Source organism: Neovison vison, chromosome 5 (assembly GCF_020171115.1).
Source record: "Neovison vison isolate M4711 chromosome 5, ASM_NN_V1, whole genome shotgun sequence".
Lineage (NCBI taxonomy): Eukaryota > Metazoa > Chordata > Mammalia > Carnivora > Mustelidae > Neogale > Neogale vison.
In genome coordinates this window covers 69,318,130-69,341,025 of record NC_058095.1, presented here as the reverse complement: position 1 = coordinate 69,341,025, position 22,896 = coordinate 69,318,130, and the positions used below count along the sequence as shown (strand labels likewise).

Sequence of the window (22,896 nt, the reverse complement as noted above, 5' to 3'; positions counted from 1 at the left end):
CCAGCACCCACACAGGGCCGTGCACACATCTGGTGCTCAGACCAAACTAGCAGGCAGCGTGTGGGGACTAGCAGTGCTCAGGGGAGTGAGCCCCACAGTGGAGGTAGTGAATGGAGGTCCCCAAAGAGTATGATGAGTAGGAATACAGAGTATTTGAGGCCAGTCCAGGACTGCAGGGCTCCTGACTCAGCATAGGGGCATAGTGTGCAAAGCCCACACAGGATCCCTCATGCCAGATGAAATGCCTGAATTCCAAGCACAGTGACCATCCCCATAAAAGTCCTTCAAGAAGAAAAGTCCCACAGTCCTAAAGGATCTATACATGTGGGGGTCAGTATCCCAGCTTTGGGGAAATTCCTGGGGAAAAGATTTCTCTGGGCCAAAGGTCAGGTACAGGGACCAACACTCAAGCATGAGCTGGAGGGCAAATGGCCCTTGGTAGAGGATTCATTAAAAGATCTACAGGCAGGGGCGCCTGGGTGGCTCAGTGGGTTAAAGCCTCTGCCTTCTGCTCAGGTCATGATCCCAGGGTTCTGGGATCGAGCCCCTGGTCAGGCTCTCTGCTCAGTGGGGAGCCTGCTTCCTCCTTTCTCTCTGCCTGCTTCTCTGCCTACTTGTGATCTCTGTTTGTCAAATAAATAAATAAAATCTTTAAAAAAAAAAAAAAAGATCTACAGGCAGAATGCATGTAAACTGCAGCCAATATACCTACAGTTTCGAAGTTGCTTCCTTGCCCCCTTTTTCCTCCCTAAAAGTTTCTGTGGCAACACTTCCACATTCATAGCAAACAGACTGTTTAATATGTTCTACCTTTCAGTTCTAACAGGAGAAATGATGCCTGGGCAGCAGCCGTCTGGCCATCTTTATAAGCTTATAAATCATGGAAGAATTCAAGGTCACCAGTCTTTTCCGAGACATTCAGAGGAAGTCAGTAAAAGGAGAAGTGAGCACATGTGAAAGTGAGTCTCAGGCCTTAACCTTACCAAGACCTTACTGTGTCCTAGGTGCCCACCTGCCTCACCTACACTCAGGGAATTAGCACACAACTGTGACCATGCCTGTGCTCGCTTCGGCAGCACATATACAACTGTGACCATGCCTACTAGGGCCAATGCCCTCAGGCAAGGTGGAGCATCTCTTTCAGAACAAGCCTGCCAGGGCCAACCACCATCAGTGAGGGTACTGGCCATCACTGTTGACTCCCTGAGATGTCACACACACACTTGTTCTCCCACAAGGCCGTGTGGAGTAAACCATGCTGGGACTCCTCAAGGCCTGGAAAATACCGTGATGGTGCTTTACATTCAGTTCTGGACACAAACTACATTCCTCAATACAGCCACCATACACCAGCATGAGCATCTGCCTGGTGTCTGCCTCTGAATGTCAGCAGAGAACCATCAGCCATCACCAAGATACTCACAATTGTGAGTGAGTACAGCCAGTCTATCTCTGTGATTCAACGTGATCAGAACCCAGGGCCCTGGCCAGGGTGAAAACCTGGCCTTCTAAGTGAGAAAGGCTGCTGTAAAAATATCCATATGTTTCTTCTCTTCATCACATCTGTCCTGCTTTCCACTATCCTGAGAGCTAACATCCCAGCTTACGTGGCTGGTCACTGCTCCACGCCCTTCATGTACTCTCTGATCTTCACAACAAACCTATGAGGTATATGCCATCAACACCTCCATTTGACATTCAAGGACACCAAAATGACCTGTCTAAGCAGGCTGTGAACCTTGACCATCCGGCCCCATAGCTGACCTGTAACCATTCCACGCTGCTCCGCATCGGTGAGCTGCTTCCAAAAGTGAAGGCTGGAGCCATCTGAACAGGAAGCATGTTCTCCTGGGGGGTCTAGTCCTGACCTGCGCATCACACAGGGTCTCCCCAGACACCCCTGCAGCCGAGGTCTAGGGCCTGGGTGTGCATGGCACCTGTGAGGAGTTCATCACTATGGGACAAACCAACCACAAACCACCTTCCACAGAGCCACCCACACAGCGTAGCCAGGCACCATGGATTTTTAAGGTGTTCCGGAAGCTGATGGAAATTGCGGGGCTCTTCTCTGGAAGGAGGAAGTCTTTCTTACCTGTGCAAACGTAAGGGTGAGCACAGGCTCCCACCCTTACATTTGGGGTGGGCCTGCCCACCCCAGAGAAAGGAGAGTAACCCTATAATTAACCATTCAAACAGGGATACTTTGGGGAAAGAGCTGGGACCCTATTAATTACCAAAAAACATGACCCTGCAGGAGAAATGCAGCTTACCAACCTTTGGTGCTAAAGGTCACATGGCAGAACCATCAATGCAAAGATAAGAAAGCCACTGGAAATACCCACAAGGAGACAAAGGCACAAAGAGTGGAACGAAGGGAAAGGAACTTGGCACCAGGGGCCAAGACAGGAGGTCTGGAAGAGACTTCCTGTGAGAAGTGAGCAAAGGACTAACTTCAGAAACTGAAGTCAGGGACATGAGAGCAGGCGGAACTAAGCCAGCATCTGGCATGTGCAGCGGATCAAGCTTCCTTCCAGAGGTAAGACTGCAGAGCCGTACACACAGTGTCACCCCATCTGGCAGTGTCATGGAAGCAAGGGCTTGAGGAGGAGAGCGCAAATCCCAAGAATTCCACAAGGTATGATCAGAGCCCACACCTCCAGAGCTAGCCAGAGGCCCCAAACCTCTAGATAATCTGCAGATGGTCCCACCCTTTGGTCAAATCAGAAGCAGCCCAGGGTGGAGACAAAGACAATAAATAAATATTTGGTGAAACAATGACCTGAGCTCTACAAAGTGTTATCGGATGGCCACTTGGTTTCAGCAGAGAATGCTTCCGCGCTGAGGCCACATACTTGCCCAGACTGCATAGAAGGGTGCATGAGATGGTGAGGCCAACAGCAGATCCGTGCAGTGTGCTCAGGGGGACCTGGGAGTGCCAGGACAGGGCAGAACAGAGATGGAATCTGTGCTATCAGCCACGCATGGATAGCAAATGTCAAGCAGAAAAAGACACAAAGATGGGAAATGAACATGTCAAAGATAAGTAAGATGTGAATTATGAGCACAAACGAAGAATAAGGTGGGGTAGTCTGTCTGGGGTGTTTCTATAATAGCTTTACTGAGGTATAAAACACATGCCATACAACTCCCCCATTTAAAAGTGAGTACAATTCAATGGTTTGTAGTGCATCCACTACCACAATGAATTCTAGAACCCTCCAACTCTTGTCACCCCCCCAGAAGAAACCCTGTAATCTTTAGCTGTCATTCCCTAAACCCTCCATTCCCCACCCCCATGCCCACCTCAGTCCCTGGAAACCACTAATCTACTTTCTGTATCTATGTATTTGCCTATTCTAGACATTTCATATGAATGCAATCAAATGATGAGTGACCTTTCATGACTGCTCTCTTTCTTTAGTATGATGCTTTCAAGATTTAGCCACACTGTAGTACGTGTGTCTTTTTTCTTTTTTTAAGATTTTTAAAAATTTATTTATTTATTTGACAGACAGATCACAAGTAGGCAGAGAGGCAGGAGAAGGAAGCAGACTCCCCACTGAGCAGGGAGCCCGATATGGGGCTCAATCCCAGGACCTTGGGATCATGACCTGAGCCGAAGGCAGAGGCTTTAACCCAGGTGCCTGTATGTGTGTGTCTTTTATTCCTTTTTATGGCCAAGTAATATTTCATTTATGAACAGACCACATTTTGTTTATCTACTCATCTGCTGTTGGACACTGGAGTCATTTCTACCTTTTCGTGGCTGTGAACATTGATATACAAATTTGGTGAAGAAAGAGCAAAGAGGTAAACACCACTTATCAATGTAAAGTCTGGACAATGAACTCTTCAAAAGCCACAAAAAAAAAAAGGGAAACCGGTTGAAGGAGGTGTTGTAAGGGGGTTCCCGAGAGGCTCCCAGTAAGGACATTCGGGGGCAGGCCGCACTAATTACACAGACCAAATCTCAAGCTGAAAACATCTCAAAGGGAACAGACATAGGCCTTTCCATAAAGCCTTTCCACATGGATGAGAAAAGAAAGGAGTGGCAAAAATATTTTCTTTAACACATGCCATAAAAAATAAAGTCATAACAAAGACTGTGGTATACCTAAAAGAAGATCTGAGTCCATGTGGGTAACTCCCTGATTTAACACTAAAGACATCAAAATTCCTGTACAGGGCGCCTAGGTGGCTCAGTGGGTTAAGCCGCTGCCTTCGTCTCAGGTCATGATCTCAGGGTCCTGGGATCGAGGCCCGCATTGGGCTCTCTGCTCAGCAGGGAGCCTGCTTCCTCCTCTCTCTCTGCCTGCCTCTCTGCCTGCTTGTGATCTCGCTCTGTCAAATAAATAAATAAATAAATCTTTAAAAAAAAAAAAAAATTCCTGTACAGTCACTGAACCGAAGGGGCAGGACCTGGTTGAGGAGCACTGTAGTCTTTTTTTTTTTTTTTTCTTTTTTTTTTTTATTTATTTGTCAGAGAGAGAGGAGCGAGAGTGAGCACAGGCAGACAGAGTGGCAGGCAGAGGCAGAGGGAGAAGCAGGCTCCCTGCCAAGCAAGGAGCCCGATGCGGGACTCGATCCCAGGACGCTGGGATCATGACCTGGGCTGAAGGCAGCCGCCCAACCAACTGAGCCACCCAGGCGTCCCGGGAGCACTGTAGTCTTAAAAAGAAGAGGTAATCTTCCTAATGAAAACTTTGAGGGTTGATCCAAATTTCTTCTTAAAAATAAAATGTAGTGAAGGGTGCCTGGATGGCTCAGTTGGCTAGCATCTGACTTGGACTCAGGTCATTATCTCAGGGTTCTGGAATGGAGCCCCACATTGGGCTCCCCATTCAGCAGGAGTCTTCAGCAGCTTCTCCCTCTCCCTCTGCCCCAATTCTGCTCATGCTCTGTCTCAAATAATAAAATATTTATAAATGAATGAATAAATAAATAAATAAAATCTGAGCAATCCCAGTTGTGTCACACAGACCTCTGGGGCCTCTAAGATTCCTCTGGATCCCCTCCCCACCCTCTAAGGACACAAGGCCCGACCATCAACTCTGAAATCAAGGAACCCAAACCTCCCTCTCCACCCTGACTTCTGACCCAAGCCCCAACCCTGCATCTCCAGGGAAAGACGGAGTGTCACCTGGGCACTGCTACGCTTCCTTCCAACACACATGTCCAAAGCTCCTGGTCAGGAACTGGGATGGGGCCCTGAATTACCGAGCACCGCTAAGTGAACAGATAAAAGATCAGGGGTATCTTGCCTTCTGGCCACAAAGCTAATCAGTGACAGAGTGCTAAGGAGATCTGCTGCCCCTATCTGTTAGTCCTTGGCTGCCCCTCACTCCCCCATCAGATCCCAGCCCTGTTGCTAGTCTAGTTTCCAAGCTAAAACATTCCAGGCACCTCTGGCCCATCACTACCAGGAGCTACAGAGTGCGGTGGTGGAATGTAAGGGCAAAGCGACCTCCTTCTCCAAGCCTCAGACGCCTGTCTGTGCACTCAGAATATAACCTACGCCATACTCTTCACCTTGAGTCCTGACCACATGCTGTGTATCTGCATTTCATTTATTCTTCGGAGACCCAGCCCTTGGCGGCAGGACATAAGGGTGAGCCAGTCCTGCAGTGTGCAGGCTGCTATAGAGAGCAGGCACTTGTCCCCAGTGGTCCCCTTATCAACTTCTGCCCTTTGCGCGTCTGACACCTCACTCCAAGAGGGCTGCCTCCGGCCCCCGCCCGGATTCCGCACCTCCATCAGCTCCATCATGACAGGAGTCCTCCCTGCCTCTCCTATCATGGCCTTCCAGCAAATGGTCCAACTTGAACTAGACCAATGATTTTCAAAGTACAGCCCTTGGGACCCTCTTGGGGATCCACGAGCCAAAACTACTTTATGCAGTCTTCATTTCCATTCCTCACTCTCATGCTCTCCCTAGTGTAGAGCAGGATTTGCCAGAAGCTATGTGACATGACATCACAACGAGTACAGAAGACAGCAGAATCCCTCTGTCTTTCATGATGACAGATGTTATGGAGATTTTCAAAAAGGTAAAATAGTATGGCTCTTCTTAGCAGATTTACTTTTGTTCTGGAAGAATCATTTTCCAGAATATACCTGTTATTTATGTGAACATGTAATAGGTTTCTTTTATTTTTAAATAGATTAATAAATTTTTTTATTTATTATTTTACTTGACAGAGATTACAAGTAGGCAGAGAGGCAGGCAGAGAGAGAGAGGAGAAAGCAGGCTCCCTGCTGAGCAGAGAGCCCAATGCGGGGCTCGATCCCAGGACCCTGGGATCATGACTTGAGCCAAAGGCAGAGGCTTAACCTACTGAGCCACCCAGGCGCCCCAGATTAATAAATTTCTAAACATTTCTCAGTTTTAATTTCTAACACAACAAACACTACAAATGTAACCCATATAAACAAAAGCCCGTTGAGGGCCTCAATAATCAAGAGCATAAAGGAGTCCCCAAAACAAAAAGTTTGAGAACCACTGACCTAGCCAATCATCCCAGCACCACCTCTGCAAATTGTCAGGTCAGTGACTGGCCCGTCCTGCCCCCACACCCCTGCTTCCCTCAGAACTCTGCTCATGCTGTCACTGGCTCTCCATCAGCCCAAACACAAAGGAGCCTTCAGGTCCATCTCCAAATCTCTACTCAGACTCATCTCTCCTCCACAGCACTACCTTAAAAGGCTGCCTATCCCCCACCAGACTTACCACAGTGGCTGTACTACATACAGCACATCTGGAAATGGAATGACTCCCGCATGCACCAGGCAGGGAACCCTTCTTCAGGGTAAGGCAAAGCTCTGCTGAGGAGGGGAGGCCTGGAGAGGGGGCTGGGCTCTACACATGCAACACCCACTATGGCTCCCTGGAGGCCAGCTACTGAGGGAGGCTGAAACATCAAGCACCTAGAGTGTTCCTTAGGAACCCTGTACATAGACTGTACATAGATGTGACTTCTGTTCTTTTGCACACATCAAATATTTCATTCTATTAAAAAATATTCACATGGGGGTCAGGGTAAATCAGTGATATTCAACCCATGAAGACAAAGGGAGCTGGTGCTTCAGGGGCCATGGCAGAGTGTGGGGTGGGGCGGAGCTTGGGGGGGTGGCGGTGTCTCACAGGTGGCACCATCCTCTCCTCCCATCCCTCACATATGTGAGTTCTATGTTCTGTTTCAAGGAGCTCTGTGCTCTACTCCTAAAAAGATAAAGTTTGAAAACTGGTATCAGAGTAGTGAACAGGCCAGATCATCTTTATTCCCTCTAAGTGACCCCAACATCTTTTAGAGGCCCAACAGCTGCAGCTCCCCATGCATCTCACCACTGGAGCACCCCAGCGTCTCCCTACATTGTGTGGCTTTTGACTCCTATGCTCCCTCAGCCCCCCTCCCACCAATACGAAAGCCCCCACGTAGCTCCGTCCTGGCAGCTCCACTCATCTTCCGGTTAGACAGAAACGAGGGATTGAAGCTCAAAGTGGCTCAGCCACCCCTGTGCATGGGCATAGCGCCTCTACCGCCACCTCAAAGCTGCACACTGTGCTTATAAGCCTGAGGGTTGCCCGTAGCCCAGTTCTCCACCCTGGAGTCCTACAAATGAGGAGCTCAGGTCTGGGCAGTGCCATGGCTTGATGTGCTGATTCGAAACACATCTCACTAACAGAACAACCATTGGACCTGGATATTCCACTTCTAGGTCTCTACCCAGAACTCAAAGTAAATGTTCAAATAAAATGTGTATGTGAACGTTCATAGCAGCACTATTCACAGCAGCCAAAATGTGGAAACAGCATCCAACTGCAGATGAACAGATAATGTAAATGTGCTATGCCACAGACTGGAATATTATTCAGCCATTAAAACAACCAACGAGGTACTAATCCATGCTACCACTGGATGAACTCTGAAAACACACTAAAGAAGCCAGACTAAATGCTATATATTCTAGCTCCATTTTAATGAAACTTTCAGCATAGATAAAGCTGTAAGGACAGGAAAGCAAACTGGTGGCTGCTGAGGACTGGGAGTAGGGAGTCACAGCCCAATAGTTATGGGTATTCCTTCAGGATGATAAAATGTCTTTTTTTTTTTTTTTTTAAGATTTTATTTATTTATTTCACAGAGAGAGATCACAAGTAGGCAGAGAGGCAGGCAGAGAAGAGAGGGAAGCAGGCTCCCTGCTGAGCAGAAAGCCCGATGCAGGGCTCGATCCCAGGACCCCGGGATCATGACCCGAGCAAAAGGCAGAGGCTTTAACCCTCTGAGCCACCCAGGTGCCCCTCTTTTTTTTTTTTTTTTTTTAAGATTTTATTTATTTATTTGACAGAGATCACAAGTAGGCAGAGAGGCGGGCAGAGAGAGAGAGAAAGAAGGAAGCAGGCTCCCTGCTAAGCAGAGAGCCCGATGCAGGGCTCGATCCCAGGACTCTGGGATCATGACCTGAGCCGAAGGCAGAGGCTTTAACCCACTAAGCCACCCAGGCACCCCAATGAAATGTCTTAAACTATAGACCGGTCATGTTTGCACAACACTACGAATGTGCTGAATGCAATGGAATTACACACTCTAAAATGGTTAATTTCATGTTCTGTGGATTTCACCTTAAAAAAAAAAAAAAGGCCACAAAACCCCCAAACCAAACCCACACTCAGAGCTCCCTAGATCCCAGGCACAGAGAGGGTGAGGGCACACAGCTGATGGCCTGCTCTCCATCCTCCCCTCCACATTTCCCTGCTCAGCTGCCCACGAACCCCCCACGCACACACAAACACACACGCGTCCTGCAAGCCCAGACTATGCACAGGGCTCCTCCCGGGGCTGCAACAGTTGGAGGAAGAGGGCGAAAGTGACATTTTAAAAAAGTCTCTTCCCTGTTTGGTCTTGACAAGGAGCCCATGGCCGCGGGATTTTTGGAACATGACGCCATTCGTGGCAAAGGGAGGAATGCTAGAGAATGCGTGGGGACACATTTCTGGGGCTTCGCAGGAAAGCTTTGTAGGAAAAAGTCTCACCCTCTCCCTCAAAAAGCAGTGCTTCCCATTAAGAAACAGGTAGGACGGGAAGGTGCCATGGGAAGGAAAAAAGAGACAGGAAAGCTTAAGTTCAGCTCAGGCCTCGTCCTCTCGCCCCACCCTTCCCAGCATAGACTCACCCTTCCCGCAGGACAGCCCCTGGCTCCTGGACAAGAGGGCCACACACAGCCAGAAATCTAATGTTCGGGAGGCCCACCTGCCACACTCAGGACAGGACGCAAAAGAGTGGGAGGAGGAGAACTTGCGTCAGACTGGGTTTGCATCCAGCTCTTCCACTTACAGTATTGCCCTTGGGCAAGCATCAGGGCCACTTCACAGCTCAGGTTTCTTATCTCTCCACCTCATAAGTTAACAGTGAATGTAAATGAGTTAACAGTGGCCTGCACACAGCAATTACTGCTAGCTACAAATGCCACTGCCACCACAATAAACAATCCCTGAGTATGTCACTGGCTCCTTCGATTTAAGTATAGGAAAACCTCCACATCACAGGAGGCTGCATGACCACCCTAGCTGGTCCAGGTCCCCCAAAAAGGACCCTTAAGCTCACAGGCAGTGGGTTTCGAGGCAGGAAACGGGGAAAAGAGCAGGCTGCTTGCGGAGATGGCATCTGCCTGTTACAAGAGCTGTCTGCAGGCTTTAGCTAGGAACCACTTCTACCTGTTTAGACCCTAGACAACGGTCTCCTTGGCAAAAGGCTCCCCTCCCTGGAAGCATGTGGGACCTGTAAAGCCTGGGGATAAGCGGGGAGACTGGAAGGAGGAACCTGCTGGCTGAGATGAATGAATCAACTCCGGGGACCAAAGGGTCAGGATGTGCCCCAGCCACATCTCCCACCCACCTGCCCATCAGTTTGGGACAAGACCTGTGCTGCCCTCTGCCCTCCAGCTGTTTCACCAGGCCCAGGGCACAAGGACTTTGGTTCCCAGACAACTGTTGCAGGGACACCAGCAGGACAGTGTTTTCTCTTAATCCTCTCCTACTTTACTGATGGCAACTCAGACACTTCTGTGCAAAGTGACTTCTGAAATCAGGATCTGCCACTGCCATTCACAGGACCTGCACTAGGTACTTCTTGGAGCTTGGCAGGGGCTCAGAGGTGGCTGCTGTGCCGACCACTGCCCTCTGGAGCAGCCCACGGCCTCTAAGGGTAAGTCGTAGGCTAATGGCATCTGGCCTCTTCACTTCAGATCCTCTTCGAATTCTTAAAACTAGTTTCATCTTATTTTTAAAAAAACCAAAACACAAAAAAATAGTTCAATCTTTATACTTAAACATGTTCTGAAAGTCAAACCGACCATGGCCTTTCTGATCCCAAGGGGCTACGGTGAGGAAGTTGCTAGGGCGGGGCCAAGCAGCTCAGCAGGAGAGGAGGCAGCCTGGGCTTTTGTTTTGTGGGTGTGGAGGTAGACAAGAAATGGAGCTAGGGGCTCAGCTGTCCCACAGAACCAGGGAGGGGTCGCCCTCTCTGGTCCTATGTTGGGGAAAATGAACCCCACTTCCTGAGCACCCCCCAGGTGGCCCACCATTTACAGATCCAGCACCCGCCATTCCTGCACCATCTTCGCCACCATCACAGGCACCCACGTCACGGGCATTTTATAGTCCCCAGTTTCCAGAAGAGGGACACAGACGCTGAAACTCTAAGTGACCTGCTCCATCAGCATAAAAACAGAGCCAGGATGTGAACCCAAATCTGAGCTGAAAGCCCCCAGTGTCGACCATTCCATTCCCTTACATGAGCACATGAAGTGAAAAGTGGGACTGTGTCAGATTTCTAGGTCAGAGCAGGTCCCCAAGGGGAAGACAAATGAACGCCCCAATCCCACTGAGTCCTGAGGCTCCCCACACCCCAGGTCACTCACCAACCCCAGAGCAGAGAAGCTCTGGATGTGGCACCTGGAGACCCAAGAGATGTGGACTCTTTCTCTGGTTCAACTGGGACTCCCAGAAGTTGCTCCCCCATCCTTTGGCCCCTTTAGCTACTGGCCAGGACCGTTCGGAGGTAAGACACTGTCAGAAGGGGTGCCATACAGCCTCCCTGGTCCGTCTGATAAAAGCAGTGCTTTAGGACCTACAGAGATCAAGGACACAATTACTTCCTGATTCTGAATTCCTTAGGGGAAAAGCAGTGCTTCCTGTTTAGGGCTGTGCCAAAGGTGTGGTCACTGCCAAAGGCCAGTAGTCTATTGAGGGACATGGGGCCCCTAAGGCTGAGAAGATTTTAGATTTTAGGGCCTACATGATGACCTGTGAAATGTCCTGCCCCACTACCATCCCCACATATACCCCCATGCACCCCAGCTACTAAGGAATCCATTCTCAGGGCAAGGCCCTGTTTCTGATAGCAAAGGTTAACACTTTCCATCTATCAGACACAGGGAGGTCAAAGAGAACTTTGGAAAAACCCGCACTGGCCTTCCTGTGACCGAGGCAGGTCACTGAACTGGGTCTCAGCGGCTCCATCTATTAATTGAGGAAACCCCTCACCTGCTTAATTACTGGGAGGGGTATCACCCAGCCCTGCAGGCCCCTCCTCCCAGGGCTAGGAAGTGGACGTCCATTACACAGCTTTGATTTTGTTTGCAATAGCCCAGCCTCCTATAGTAATAGTACTAGGTGAACAAGTCCCAGCTGCCTTCCCAAGAGGAGGGAAGACAGACTTCCAGTCTCACAAAGGCCGGCACGGAACGGTGTGGAAGTAGGTTCTAGTCTCAGCCCCACCGCTGGGCAGATCAGTGACCTCGGACAGGCAGTCCCAGCTCCCTGAACCTCCACCACCCCCTGCTATAGGGGCCCATGCTGCCACCAGCCCTCCCCAGCTGCCGAGAGCAGAACGTGACAGATCACAGCACACAGCACGTGACGCAGCACAATGGAGGCTCCGGAGGATTCGATGCGCCCATCTGCTCACTCTTGCTGCAAGCTGCCCCAGAGATGGGGCAGGCCACCACCCAGCACAGGGTGCAGACACCACGCTGAGCATGAGGATAGAAAGGCGCTGGAAGGGTTACAGGCTCCAGGCAAAAAGCAGGCTGTGGTTTCATGTGAACTAGGATGACCCTGATGGAGAAAACCAGCAAGTGGTTTGGAAGATTCCGGTTCCAGTCTCCAGAGACAAAATGCCAGCGAATCAACCCACTGGCTCTCTTGCCCCCAAAGGAAGTGATAATATAAAGGGAGCGGTGGGGCTGGGCACTCAGGGCTTCCATTCCAGGGCAGCCGGGAAATCGTCCTCGGATCATCTCACAGAACTCTACACTGCTAAAACTGGAGGAACCACAAAGTCTCAGGCAGGTTTCAAACCTGTCCCCCTGGCTTCCAGAGATGACTGGGAGTCCCATGGGCGGAAAGCAGAGGTGGCTGAGAGGCCAAGTTCCAGGCTCCAACCTCATGTTACCCAGAACGGTGTCACTTTTTCAGTTTCAGACATGGCATTTTGACATTCTTCAAGGGAAGGCTAAATGATTTAGTTCAAGTCTGAAAACTACTGACCTGGCCCAATTGTGGCATTTCAAATGGGAAAGGGAGGCCCGGAGTGTGAATTGCCAAGCATAAAGGAAAAGCCGGTTTTCTCAGGTTAAATGCTTCTAAATTAGCAGCCAGGGCTCCTCACTGGCTCTTGTGCCTCCTTCCCCCCCCAGTCTGAGGATGTTGGCAGTAGGATGCTACCTCTTTCTCGTCTCTTTTCCCTGGTTGCAAGGCTCTCTTCTTTCTTTCAAGACTAAATGGCAGCTTGGGAACAATTTAAAGATAAACATTCCCAGTCAAATTTCTTTATTTCGGCTAAACAGCATCAGGGTTCTAGTAATCAGGAAACAGCCCAAACAAAGGCTATTCCCCACACGACAGGCCATCAGCGCGCTTCCTGGAATATTAATTACCACAAAGGGGGTTTAGTAACCTCCACAGGCCCGGCCAGCACCTTCCATCCATTCCATTAGTAGACCACTCCCTGTAAACAGAATGGGGGCACCAGCTTTATAGGTGGGAAACCAAGACTCAGAGAACATAAGTGACCTTCCTGGGTCACCCTACATGCCCATGCCAAGAATAGAACATAGGTCTTCGATTGTAGTCCTTCTGTGTGGCAAAGGAAAAAGAACTCGGAAAGAAAGGTCAAGTAGCAGGCTAGAACACAGGGAAAAAAAGCAGCTCGAATACAGCTGCAAAACACTCCCAAACACAAAGGGCTGTGTCAGAATGCAGTCACCGCAGCCAGCAACGTCCCTGGAGGGGGCACGCCAGCCTGCCCCCCCAAGCTCTCACTGGCTCCCTCCAGGACAGGCCCTACCCGCACCCTCCTTCCTCCTCCTTCTAGAGGGGGAGTGGGGATCAGAGCCGCAGAGCCCTCAAATGCCACTAAAAGGAGTCTGCAAGAAGATGTGACGTTCAAAGAAAGAAGTCCCAAAAGTTGGCAAGAGACACCAAGCAGAGGGCACAAACAGGAATAACAGCAGGAGAGAACCATTCCGGGAATCCTCAGAACACAGGGTGTCTGCACGACACCCCCAAGAGGGAGGAAAAACCCTCAAGCACAGCCTTTCCACTCAGCACTCCCCCCACAAGGGTCTCAAAGGCCCCTCGGTGGGCCAGGCTGCTGCAGCTGGAGCAACCCTGTCCCACACGGTGGCTCCTGAGCTCCCAAAGAGTGGCCAGCGAGCCTGAAACGAAAGGTGCCGTAAAGGTAAAATAGTAACTTTTTTACATGCTGAAATGGTATTTTGGATATGTGAGGTTGAACAAGATATAATTAAAACTAATTTCATCTATTTCTTTTTACTTTTCTAATGTAGCAAGTAGGTAATTTTTAATTACATATGTGGGTCACATTATAGTCCTACTGTACAGGGCTGGTCTAAACCATAGGCCAAATCTAGCCCCAGGATTTTTTTTTTTAAAGGTCCTAAAAGCAAGGACAGTTTTTATGTTTCTACATGATTATGTAAGTACCTTCATGAACTCCTGGATTTTGGCCTACAAACCCTAAAGCTTTTACGATCTGGCCCTTTAAGAAAGAACTGGTCAATCCCCTGGTCTAGACTGTAAAAACAATTAGATATTCACTCTAATGGCACCAGGAGCAGAGGCAGGTTTGGGATGCGTATGTGTGTGAGTGATTCTTGCACACTCATTTTTAAAAATTGAGGTAGGAGTCCCATGGCATAAAATTAACCATTTTAAAGTGAACAAGTCAATGATGGTTAGTACATTCACAGTGTTACACAACTAGCTTTTCTACCTAGTTTTTAGACATCTCATCATCCCCTCAAAGAAAACCCCGATCTCATTTGCAGGAACTTCTCCCGTACCCCTAAAAACCCTGGTAATCACTAATCTGCCTTCCATTTCCATGGCTTTACCTATTCTGGACATTTCACATAAATGGAACCATACAATGCGTCATCTTTGTGCCTGATTCTTTCACTTACGTGTCTGAGGTTCCGTCATATTGTAGGATGGTCGGTACTTCATTCCTCTTCTTCTAAGTGAGTATTCTGTGATATGGATATACCACAATCTGTTTATTCATTCATCCACTGATGGCTATTTGGGTTGCTGCTACCTTTTGGCTATTATGAATAGTACTATTACAAACATGCACGAATATGCCTGTTTGAATACTTGTTCCCAAGTATTTTGGATATACATTAGGAGTGGAATTACTGGGTCATATGGTAATTCTTTTGAAGAAATGCCAAACTGTTTTCCACAGTGGCTGCACCATTTTCCATTCCCATGAGCGATGCATGAGGGTTCTAATTTCTCCACATCCACATCAACACTTATGACCTTCCCTTTTTTAATACAACCTTTCTAGAGGGTGTGAAGTAAATAACTCACCCTCGTTTTTATCTGCATTTCCCTAATGACAAATGATACTGACCATCTTTTCCTGTGCTTGTTGGCTGTTTGTAAGGTCTGGGACTTCTGACATAGCCCCTGCCAAACTATCCACCAATGTGCACATAAATTATAAATCTCAAAGGGGTGGGCATGAAATCTCCCCACTGCTTATGGGATAAATGCCAAATGAAGTAAAGAACTTCCACGCCCTAGACCTTCTAAGAGGGTCACAGGGAAAGTAAAGGGAAAGTCGATGAAATGATTCACAGAAGCCAAGTCCTGACCCACCCACCTCTGTGCCTGGGACTCTCACCCCAAGACCCCAAGCAGCCCTAGCAGTGGAGTGCCGCACAGCGAGGGGCACAATTAGACCAAGAGGTCTGAGAGGAGATGCAGGAAGACTAGAAGAGCCCTGCAGAAACCAAGACCAAACTCCTCATTCTTCAGATGGGAAAATCAAGGCCTGAGGAGAGAGAACAACCCAGCCAAGATCCCACAACAGAATAGCAGTAGAAGGAACTAGAACTTAAGTTCAGATGCAATGACTCCTTCCACAAAAGGCATATCTAAAGTCCTACAAGTCGGCAGGAGGATGACATATCACGAGGCCAATTCCTACCACGAACCCCAGAAACCCACACTGAAGATGGGATGAGGACCTGGGAGCCAAAAACCCTGGGCTCCAGACCTGCTCCCATTGACTGCCAACCCGATTCACCTCCCTTCCCCATCTGCTCCCCCTCATTTCACTCTATGTGGCCTCCTGAGTGACTGACTACACTGACTCCCATGACTTCAGAATTCCTACCGCTCCCACACCCCTCACCTAGCTCTAACCACCGGCTTGCCTGAGCCAGTGATTCCACCTAAGGACCAAACTAAACCTCCAACTCCACTGGGTCAAAGTCACTGTATTAATTTTGTCTCCTCCCCACTCCATACACCTACTCCTTATCTGTTATTCTCGGTCTTTGCTGAAGGTACCCAGGTCTCCTCAATCCCCACCTCCAAGCAACCACCAATACCCTGTCCTTAGTGTCTCATGACTCCTTCCATCCTGGCCAAAGGTGACCTGGAGAAGACCTTTACTATCATTTACCTGGACTATCTTAGAGCTTCTAGTTTTATGCCAAAATTATTTTTCTAAGACAAAACTCGGATGGGTTAGGAAGTTAAGCATAAAAATAACTACAAGGGAATTATAAAAGTGAGGGAATAGTTTATAATTTTGAAAAAAACACCTTCATAAGCATTAGATAAAAACTACCAACTAAAAAAGAAACATGGAAATTTAACTGCATTCTTTTTTAAAACTACCATATGAAAAAGAAATGACCATACATAACATTAGAATGGACACCGTGGGAGAAACTATGTACAATATAGGACAGGTTCAGATTGAGATCTAGAGCAGAGGTCAGCAAACTGGAGCATACAGGCCGAACCCTACCAGCTGCCTGTCTCTGTAACTCTGTAAATACGGTTTTCTCAAAAACAGCTATACTCATAAGTTTACATATTGTCTAAAATGGCTTTGCACGATGGCTTTTACGCTACAATGGCAAAGTTGTATAGCTGCCACAAAGATCATATGGCCCACATGGCTGAAATATTTACTATCTGGCCTTTTAGGGAGAAAGTTGGTGGACGCCTGACCTAGAGTGTAGACGAAAAGCTCCTACAGACCAGCTGGAGTCAGGGCGGGGGCGCAAGAAATTAACCCAACAGAAAAACAGGCACACAGTATGAATGGGCAGTCCACACAAGAAACAAAACATATACCATAAATATTGTAAAAAGAGGCTTAGCCTCATTGGTAATTAGGAAAATTATTAAAGAATTAAATCATCTGATAATATCCAATCCTGGCAATGCTATGACACAGCCTTTTTTGGAAGGCAATTTAGTGATATCTGTTAAAAAAAAATTCAATGTGCTTGATGTTAACCCAGCCATTCTATTTTTAGCTATCTGCCCCCAGAGAAATACTTGCATTTGTGCACGCACACACTCACCCAAAAGCATTTAGAAAACTGTTCGCTGAAGCATTCGCTGTTTGTAACAGCAGTACCCAGAAGTAACCTTGCTGTCCATCAATAAGGGAATGGTTAAATGGTACATCCCCGATGGCACTATTTGGAATATGTATATGTCACACCATGAAAAGAGCTGTAAGACATATCATTAAGCAGGAAAAAAATATGCTGCAGAGCAAATAAAAATATAGTTTGGGTTAAGTAAAGGTTTTAACTGTGTATTCGAGTCCATATGCATGTAGAGAAATGCACAGGACTGAAGGATACACGCCTTAAAGAGGGGGTGGCCTCAATGATTGCTGATCTATCTTCCAGCGTTGAAGGGCTAAAATAAGCTCAGGGCAGGGAGGGGCAGCAGGAAGCAGGGCCTTGGGGGAGAGTGATGGGAACCAATTGGCTGAGGTTTTCTAATGGAGCCAGAGGATGAAGAGTAAGGCTGGGGGAGGCCGGATGCAGAGAGCAGCAGCTAAAGCTGTTGGCAACAGCCCTGAGTCTCCCTCCTTCTCTTTTCAAGAGCAGTTTCTTCCTGAAAGATCCCAGGAGGTAGAGGGCTGGCCTAATCTCTCCCAGCACAAATAACCCCACTCATTATTTCAGAAACTACCATCCCAGTCGTGCCCTGAAGGACTCAAGCCTGTTTAAAATCCACAATTCAAATGTGAATAAAGTTGAAGAGTAAAGTGCTTTAAATCTGCAACACTCTCTTGATCCAATTAATAATCAACAGATTTTTTAAAGAAAATTTAACAGATCCGACTCAAATATGGAGATGCCATTTGTTTATCTAAGCCTAAGAATCAGAAAACGGTTCTTATGAGGTGTAAATATCCAATCTACCAATTTTGGCAGTTGCCTGGAATAACCAGGAAACTCAGAACAACGCTTGCCAAGCCCATAAACTTCCTATATCCAAGTTTCCCATTCTGTGGGTGATTTTGTTTGTTTAATTGTAAGAGAAAAGTTTAAGAAGATACCAGTCCTTGCTTTTCAAAGGGTGAGAGAGGTAAACCAGGGATCCCTACTCCCAATTTACAGAAAAGGAAAAGAAACTATATAAAGGCAAAGCAACTTACTCAAGGTCACACAGCTGAAAGTGACAGTGAAGACAAAAGACCTCCTGACTCCTGGTCCAAGGCCCTCATCACCACATAAACTGCCCCCCCCACCCCAAGGCATCCAGTTGAACAGAGAGAGTGTCCCTGAAAAGCCCAACCCAGAACACTTTAAGTTCTACTCTTCCCAAACCGACCTGGTCCTTCATCCCAAAAATCTGCGACTGTAGCCTTGAGTGTTCGATTAAGCTTTTGGGTTTAGATGAAAGGAGTTTTTTTTCTTGGGTGCTGGGATTCTGATCTTAGGGGAAGACACCATGTCTCGTGCCATAACCCCTGCCCTGCCAACCTACTCTGGTCTGCCATGTAAACAATTCAAATCCTGTACTTAAGTAGCATTAAAAACAGCCGGGCCTACAGTTCAAAGCAATGTTTTCCATCTAAGGGGTTCTTCTGCAAAAGGAGTGGCTACAGCTAGGTCACACTGGACTGGAATGTGAAGGGAGCTCCCCTGGCCTTAAGGGGGAGGGGGGGGAGAACGCTCTGAAGAAGACTGAGACTGGGGGAGAGGAAAGGAGAGGCCACAGACACATCCCAAGTGGTGGTAGACAAGGCTTGCTCAGGAAATCCAAGGAATCAGCATAGCCCAAGGGCCTGCAAGTGTTCCAGATAATCCTTGGGATCCTGAGGATTCTCTGGAATACTGGGGGCTCAGGGAGCAACCAGTACAGAGGTTCCCAAAGGCCAGTGGGGACTGCAGTCCAACTTCTTAGGGAACTGTTAACAATATAAATTCCTTCATCTCCTGTATCGCTCCAGGAATGGGGCCCCAGGACTCTGTATTTTTAGCCTGTGACTCTGATGCAGGTTTGGGAGCTACTCAACTAGTCCAAAGCCCTCATATGACAGATAAGGCCAGGAGAAGTGAACACACTTTCCCAAAGGCCCGCAGGTCTCCTTATTCCTTGCCAAGCAACCAGAGAGCTGGGAGAAAGGGTGGGGAGAACAGCCCCCACCTCTCCCAGCAACAAAAAGGCCTCCAGATTAAGTTCAAGAGCAAGACCCTCCTCCCCCCACTTCAGGACCATTCCCCTCTCCCATCATTGACAGTGACAATGATTTAGAAAACGGGCAAACTGGGTCTGCCGAGAGGGAAGCCCACAGTCCACCCAGACAATCCTGTTCCCTTGGCCACTCTGGGTGGACAAGTCTAAGTCGGGTCCTAAAACGGACTCTATGGGGGGGGGGGGTACTGCGAAGCAGCAAGCAATCCCCAAGCGCTTTGTTCCTCCTAAGAAAAACCAGGCATTTTTGAGTCACCCAAAAAGCATGAATCACACGGCAGGGCTATGGGAACGGGAAAGGATGTTATTTTTCGGCATACTTGAGGATTTTCCCTTTGTCCCGGCTCTATCAATACACTTCCCGCTCCCCCCGCATCTCCATCCTCACTACCCTCCCCAGGACTCACGTACATTTTTTCTGCTCCGTTTTTATTTTCCCTGGGAGCCTTCATAGGCACCCCCACCCCCGCCCGCCTCGGGAACTGGATAACGTCCGCTCGCCTCTCCACAGCAGGACGGTGGTCTCACGGGCGTCAGAACTGGGGGGACGCGGCCAGCGCCCCGGGAGAGGCACTCTTGCCCTACTCGGACGACGTCTTCCAACACCTAGCGGGGCGACTGCGCGCCGGGAAACTTCCAGCCCGAGGGGGCCGCCGGGGGTCGGGGGCCGCCGGGCCCGGGACCCGGGTCTCCACCTCCCGATCGGGCCTAGGACCCCCGCCCGCTCACCTGCGTCAAGTCCTCGTCGTTGAGGAGATGCGATTCGCGGGGCTTAAAGCAGTTCTGACACTTGCTCTTGTTGAAGATGTTGGCCTGGAATTTCCTGCACGGGTTCTCCTTGGCCGCCGACATGGTCGGCGCGGCAGCGGCACAGGCCCGGCGGCCCGGCCCGGCCCCGCGCGCGCTCCGCGGCGGACGGCGGACAGCGGACGGCGGCTGGCGGGCGGCGGCACCATGCACGGCGGGCCCGGGGCGGGCTCAAGCCGGGCTCAGCGCGGGCGCCGCGGCATGCCCCCGCCGGCCGGCCGCCTCACAGCCGGGCCGCGGACGCAGGCCCGGCCGCGGCCGGAGCGCGCCCCCGGCAGTCAGGGCGGCCTCACGGTCGCCGGGATGCTGGCCGGGCCTCTCCTCGCACGACGGAGCGGCGCTGCAGGGCGCGCCGGGGCACCTCGGCGCCGAGCCCCGCGCCCGGGCCCTCACAGAGCGCGCGGTCCCCGCCGCCCGGCCGCACAGCCGCCGCCCGGCCGCCGCGGGCCCATGGACGCGGCCTCCCGGGCCCGCTGCCTCCCCGCGCTCCGGCCCGGTTCTCAGGCGCCGGGTCGCTGCCGGTCCCCGGGGTCGGTCCGCGCCGCCACCGCTGCCCTCGGCGCCCAGCGGCCGCAGCAAATGGTAGCGGAGCGCCTCGCGCACTCCCGGGGCGGGGCGGGGCGGGCGGGCGCGCGGGCGGGCAGGCGGGCGGGGGAGGAGGGAGCGATAGGGGCAGCGCGCAGGGCGGGGCCGCGCCCTCCGCGCGATCGGCAGCCCTGCCGGCCAATGGGAGGGGTGCGCTCCAGCTAACAAAGGAAACCTTTGGCCAATGGAAATCGGGGGCGGGGACAAAGGGCAGCCGGGCGCAAGGTAACTTGTGTAGGCGAAAGAAGGTGGGGGCGCCGAGATGGGACATTCAGGTTTGGTGGACTGGCGCCGAAGCTGGCTGGGTCCTGACAGCTGCAGGGGCTGGGGCGGGGGCCCGTGAGGGAGGGGGCGGAGCCGACCTCCAGGCTGGCTCTACAAACCTCTGGCTCCCAACCTTGCCTTCCCGCGCCCTGTCCCAACACCCAAGCCCAGCTCTGAGCGGATTCACTTAGCACCTACTGTGTGCCAGTCCCGCCCTCACCCCCGCGAGGCAGTGGTCATAGCATTATTAATAGGGACTAGATACTGTTCCGAGAGCTTGATATTCATCAGCTTGTTCAAGTTTCACAGCCTCTCTATCATCATCCTCATTTTACATATGAGGAAACTGAGGCTCAGAGAAGTTAAGAAATAAGAGGTAGAGTTTCAAGGGATGACTAAGAGGTGTCAGCCTTGAAGAGCTGTCACTTCTATTATGGGAGATTAGTGAAGGCTGACTTCATGCCAGGTACTGAGCTAGGCATTCTTTCCCCCATTATGTGTTTGAGGAAATGAAGGCTCACACTCCTGAAGTAATTTGTGCAGGAGGGGCCGAACTGTCAATCCAATCCTCTGCCGTCCAGTCTCATGGTCAAAAAACCGCCTGGAGAAGACTGTAAAGGACATACAGGCAGAAGATTCAGGAGCCCAGAAAGGGGAAAATGCACTTCTTGGGGAAATTAGGGGTGGCTTCAAGGAGAAGGGGAAACCTAAGCATATGATGAGAGGTTGCCACGGGCTGGAGGTGGAGATTAGAGGAAGAAGGAGCAGGATAAAGGAGGTCATAGGGATTCATGAGACCAGATCTCCCAGGGCCTTGGATTCCAAGCTCCGGAGCGTAAATGTCACTCTGCTGGCAGCCAGGAGTAGACCACGGGAGTTTTTAAACAGTGGGGTGAGCTAACTCAGCCCTCACAGAAGAGGTGACATTGAAGCATGTGTTAACAGCAGCGACAGCAGCTGTTGCTTAGAGAATGGGAAGGTTTTAGGAGAAGGAGTAAATGCTTCCAGAGCTGTGTACTTTTCCACTGATCATCTGGTGAATATCCCAGGGAGGTAGATTTCAACTTAGTGTGAGAAAATGCTTTCCTCCAAAGCAAGCTGAAAGAAAGTGGATCAAAGTCCTATGGCAGCCTAAGGGGGAAGTCCAGCTCCACCCCTGCTAGCTCTGTGGCCTTGGGCAAGTCCCTTCACCTGCCTGCTGCCTCAGTTACCTCATCTACAAAATTGGCATGATTATATGGTTGTTGTGAGCATTACATGATATAATGCTTGTGAAATATTTTGCATGATGTGGCCAAATGTTAATTGGTGAATCCAGGCAAAGAGTGTTTATTACACTGTTCTTATAAATTTTCTGTTGGTTTAAGTATTTGCAAAATAAAAAAGTGCATATGTAGTGGAGGAGACAGACCATTCTTGCCTGCACAGAGTACTCAGAAACTGATACCAACGATGGCCTCTGGGGAGGGGTGCTGGGTGGTTGAGAAGTGACCTACTTTTAATCTTCACTGTAAACCTTTTTGTTCCTCTTGGATTTGGTATTGTGTGCATGTACACTTTGTTTTAAAATAAGTTTTTTAAAGTCCTATCCATGCCTCAAAGCCAACTCAAAGGCCATTTCCCTTAAGAAAATGCTTGGCATGATCTGCTCAAGTCAGTGGACACATCCGGCACCTGCCCTGATCAGAAAGGGTCCCCGGCTGGGGGCATAAAGAAGCCTTTGATTCAGGCCTGCCCGGAAAGAGCTCACACTTGAGCAAATGGAGACAAACAGAAACAGGAGGCAAACAGACAAATTCATTCCAGGGTGTTATAGGGGTCCAGACAAGGGTGCTCAGCTCCATATGCAGCTTATGGGAGGGCTACTTAGAGGAGGCAGTGCCAGGGCTGGTTCCCAAGCTGAAGAAGACCCAGCTAGGAGAAGGTAGAGGGAAGGCATTCCAGACCGAAGAAGCACCACGAGCTCAGGGCCTTTGAAATCAAAGGGTGTGTCCATGCATAGAAGCACCTCGACATTACTGGGTCGTGCAGGGAAGGAGGAGTAGCAAACGGTGAGACCCAAGGTTTAGCACCTGCTCTATGAATACCTCTTGTGACAAATTAAAGCTCGGCCTCCTCAGGGAGACAGGAGGTGGTGGTGGTGTTTTGTTTCTCGTTATTACTATTTCATATCCATTTTACAGAAAGCA

General features: G+C 49.8%; 1 protein-coding gene across 7 annotated transcripts in view; it reads right to left on the bottom strand.

Annotated features, from left to right (window-relative positions):
- Positions 1–19,958, bottom strand: part of LOC122906847 (myosin phosphatase Rho interacting protein) — a 145,192-nt gene extending 125,234 nt beyond the window's left edge. For all 7 annotated transcript variants that reach the window (XM_044249261.1, XM_044249262.1, XM_044249266.1 and 4 more), the window contains exon 1: positions 19,781–19,958. In XM_044249261.1, coding sequence (XP_044105196.1) covers positions 19,781–19,903 — 123 coding nt within the window. In that variant the 5' untranslated portion in view covers positions 19,904–19,958. The remainder of the gene's footprint in view (positions 1–19,780) is intronic.
- Between the last annotated feature and the right edge of the window lie 2,938 nt (positions 19,959–22,896).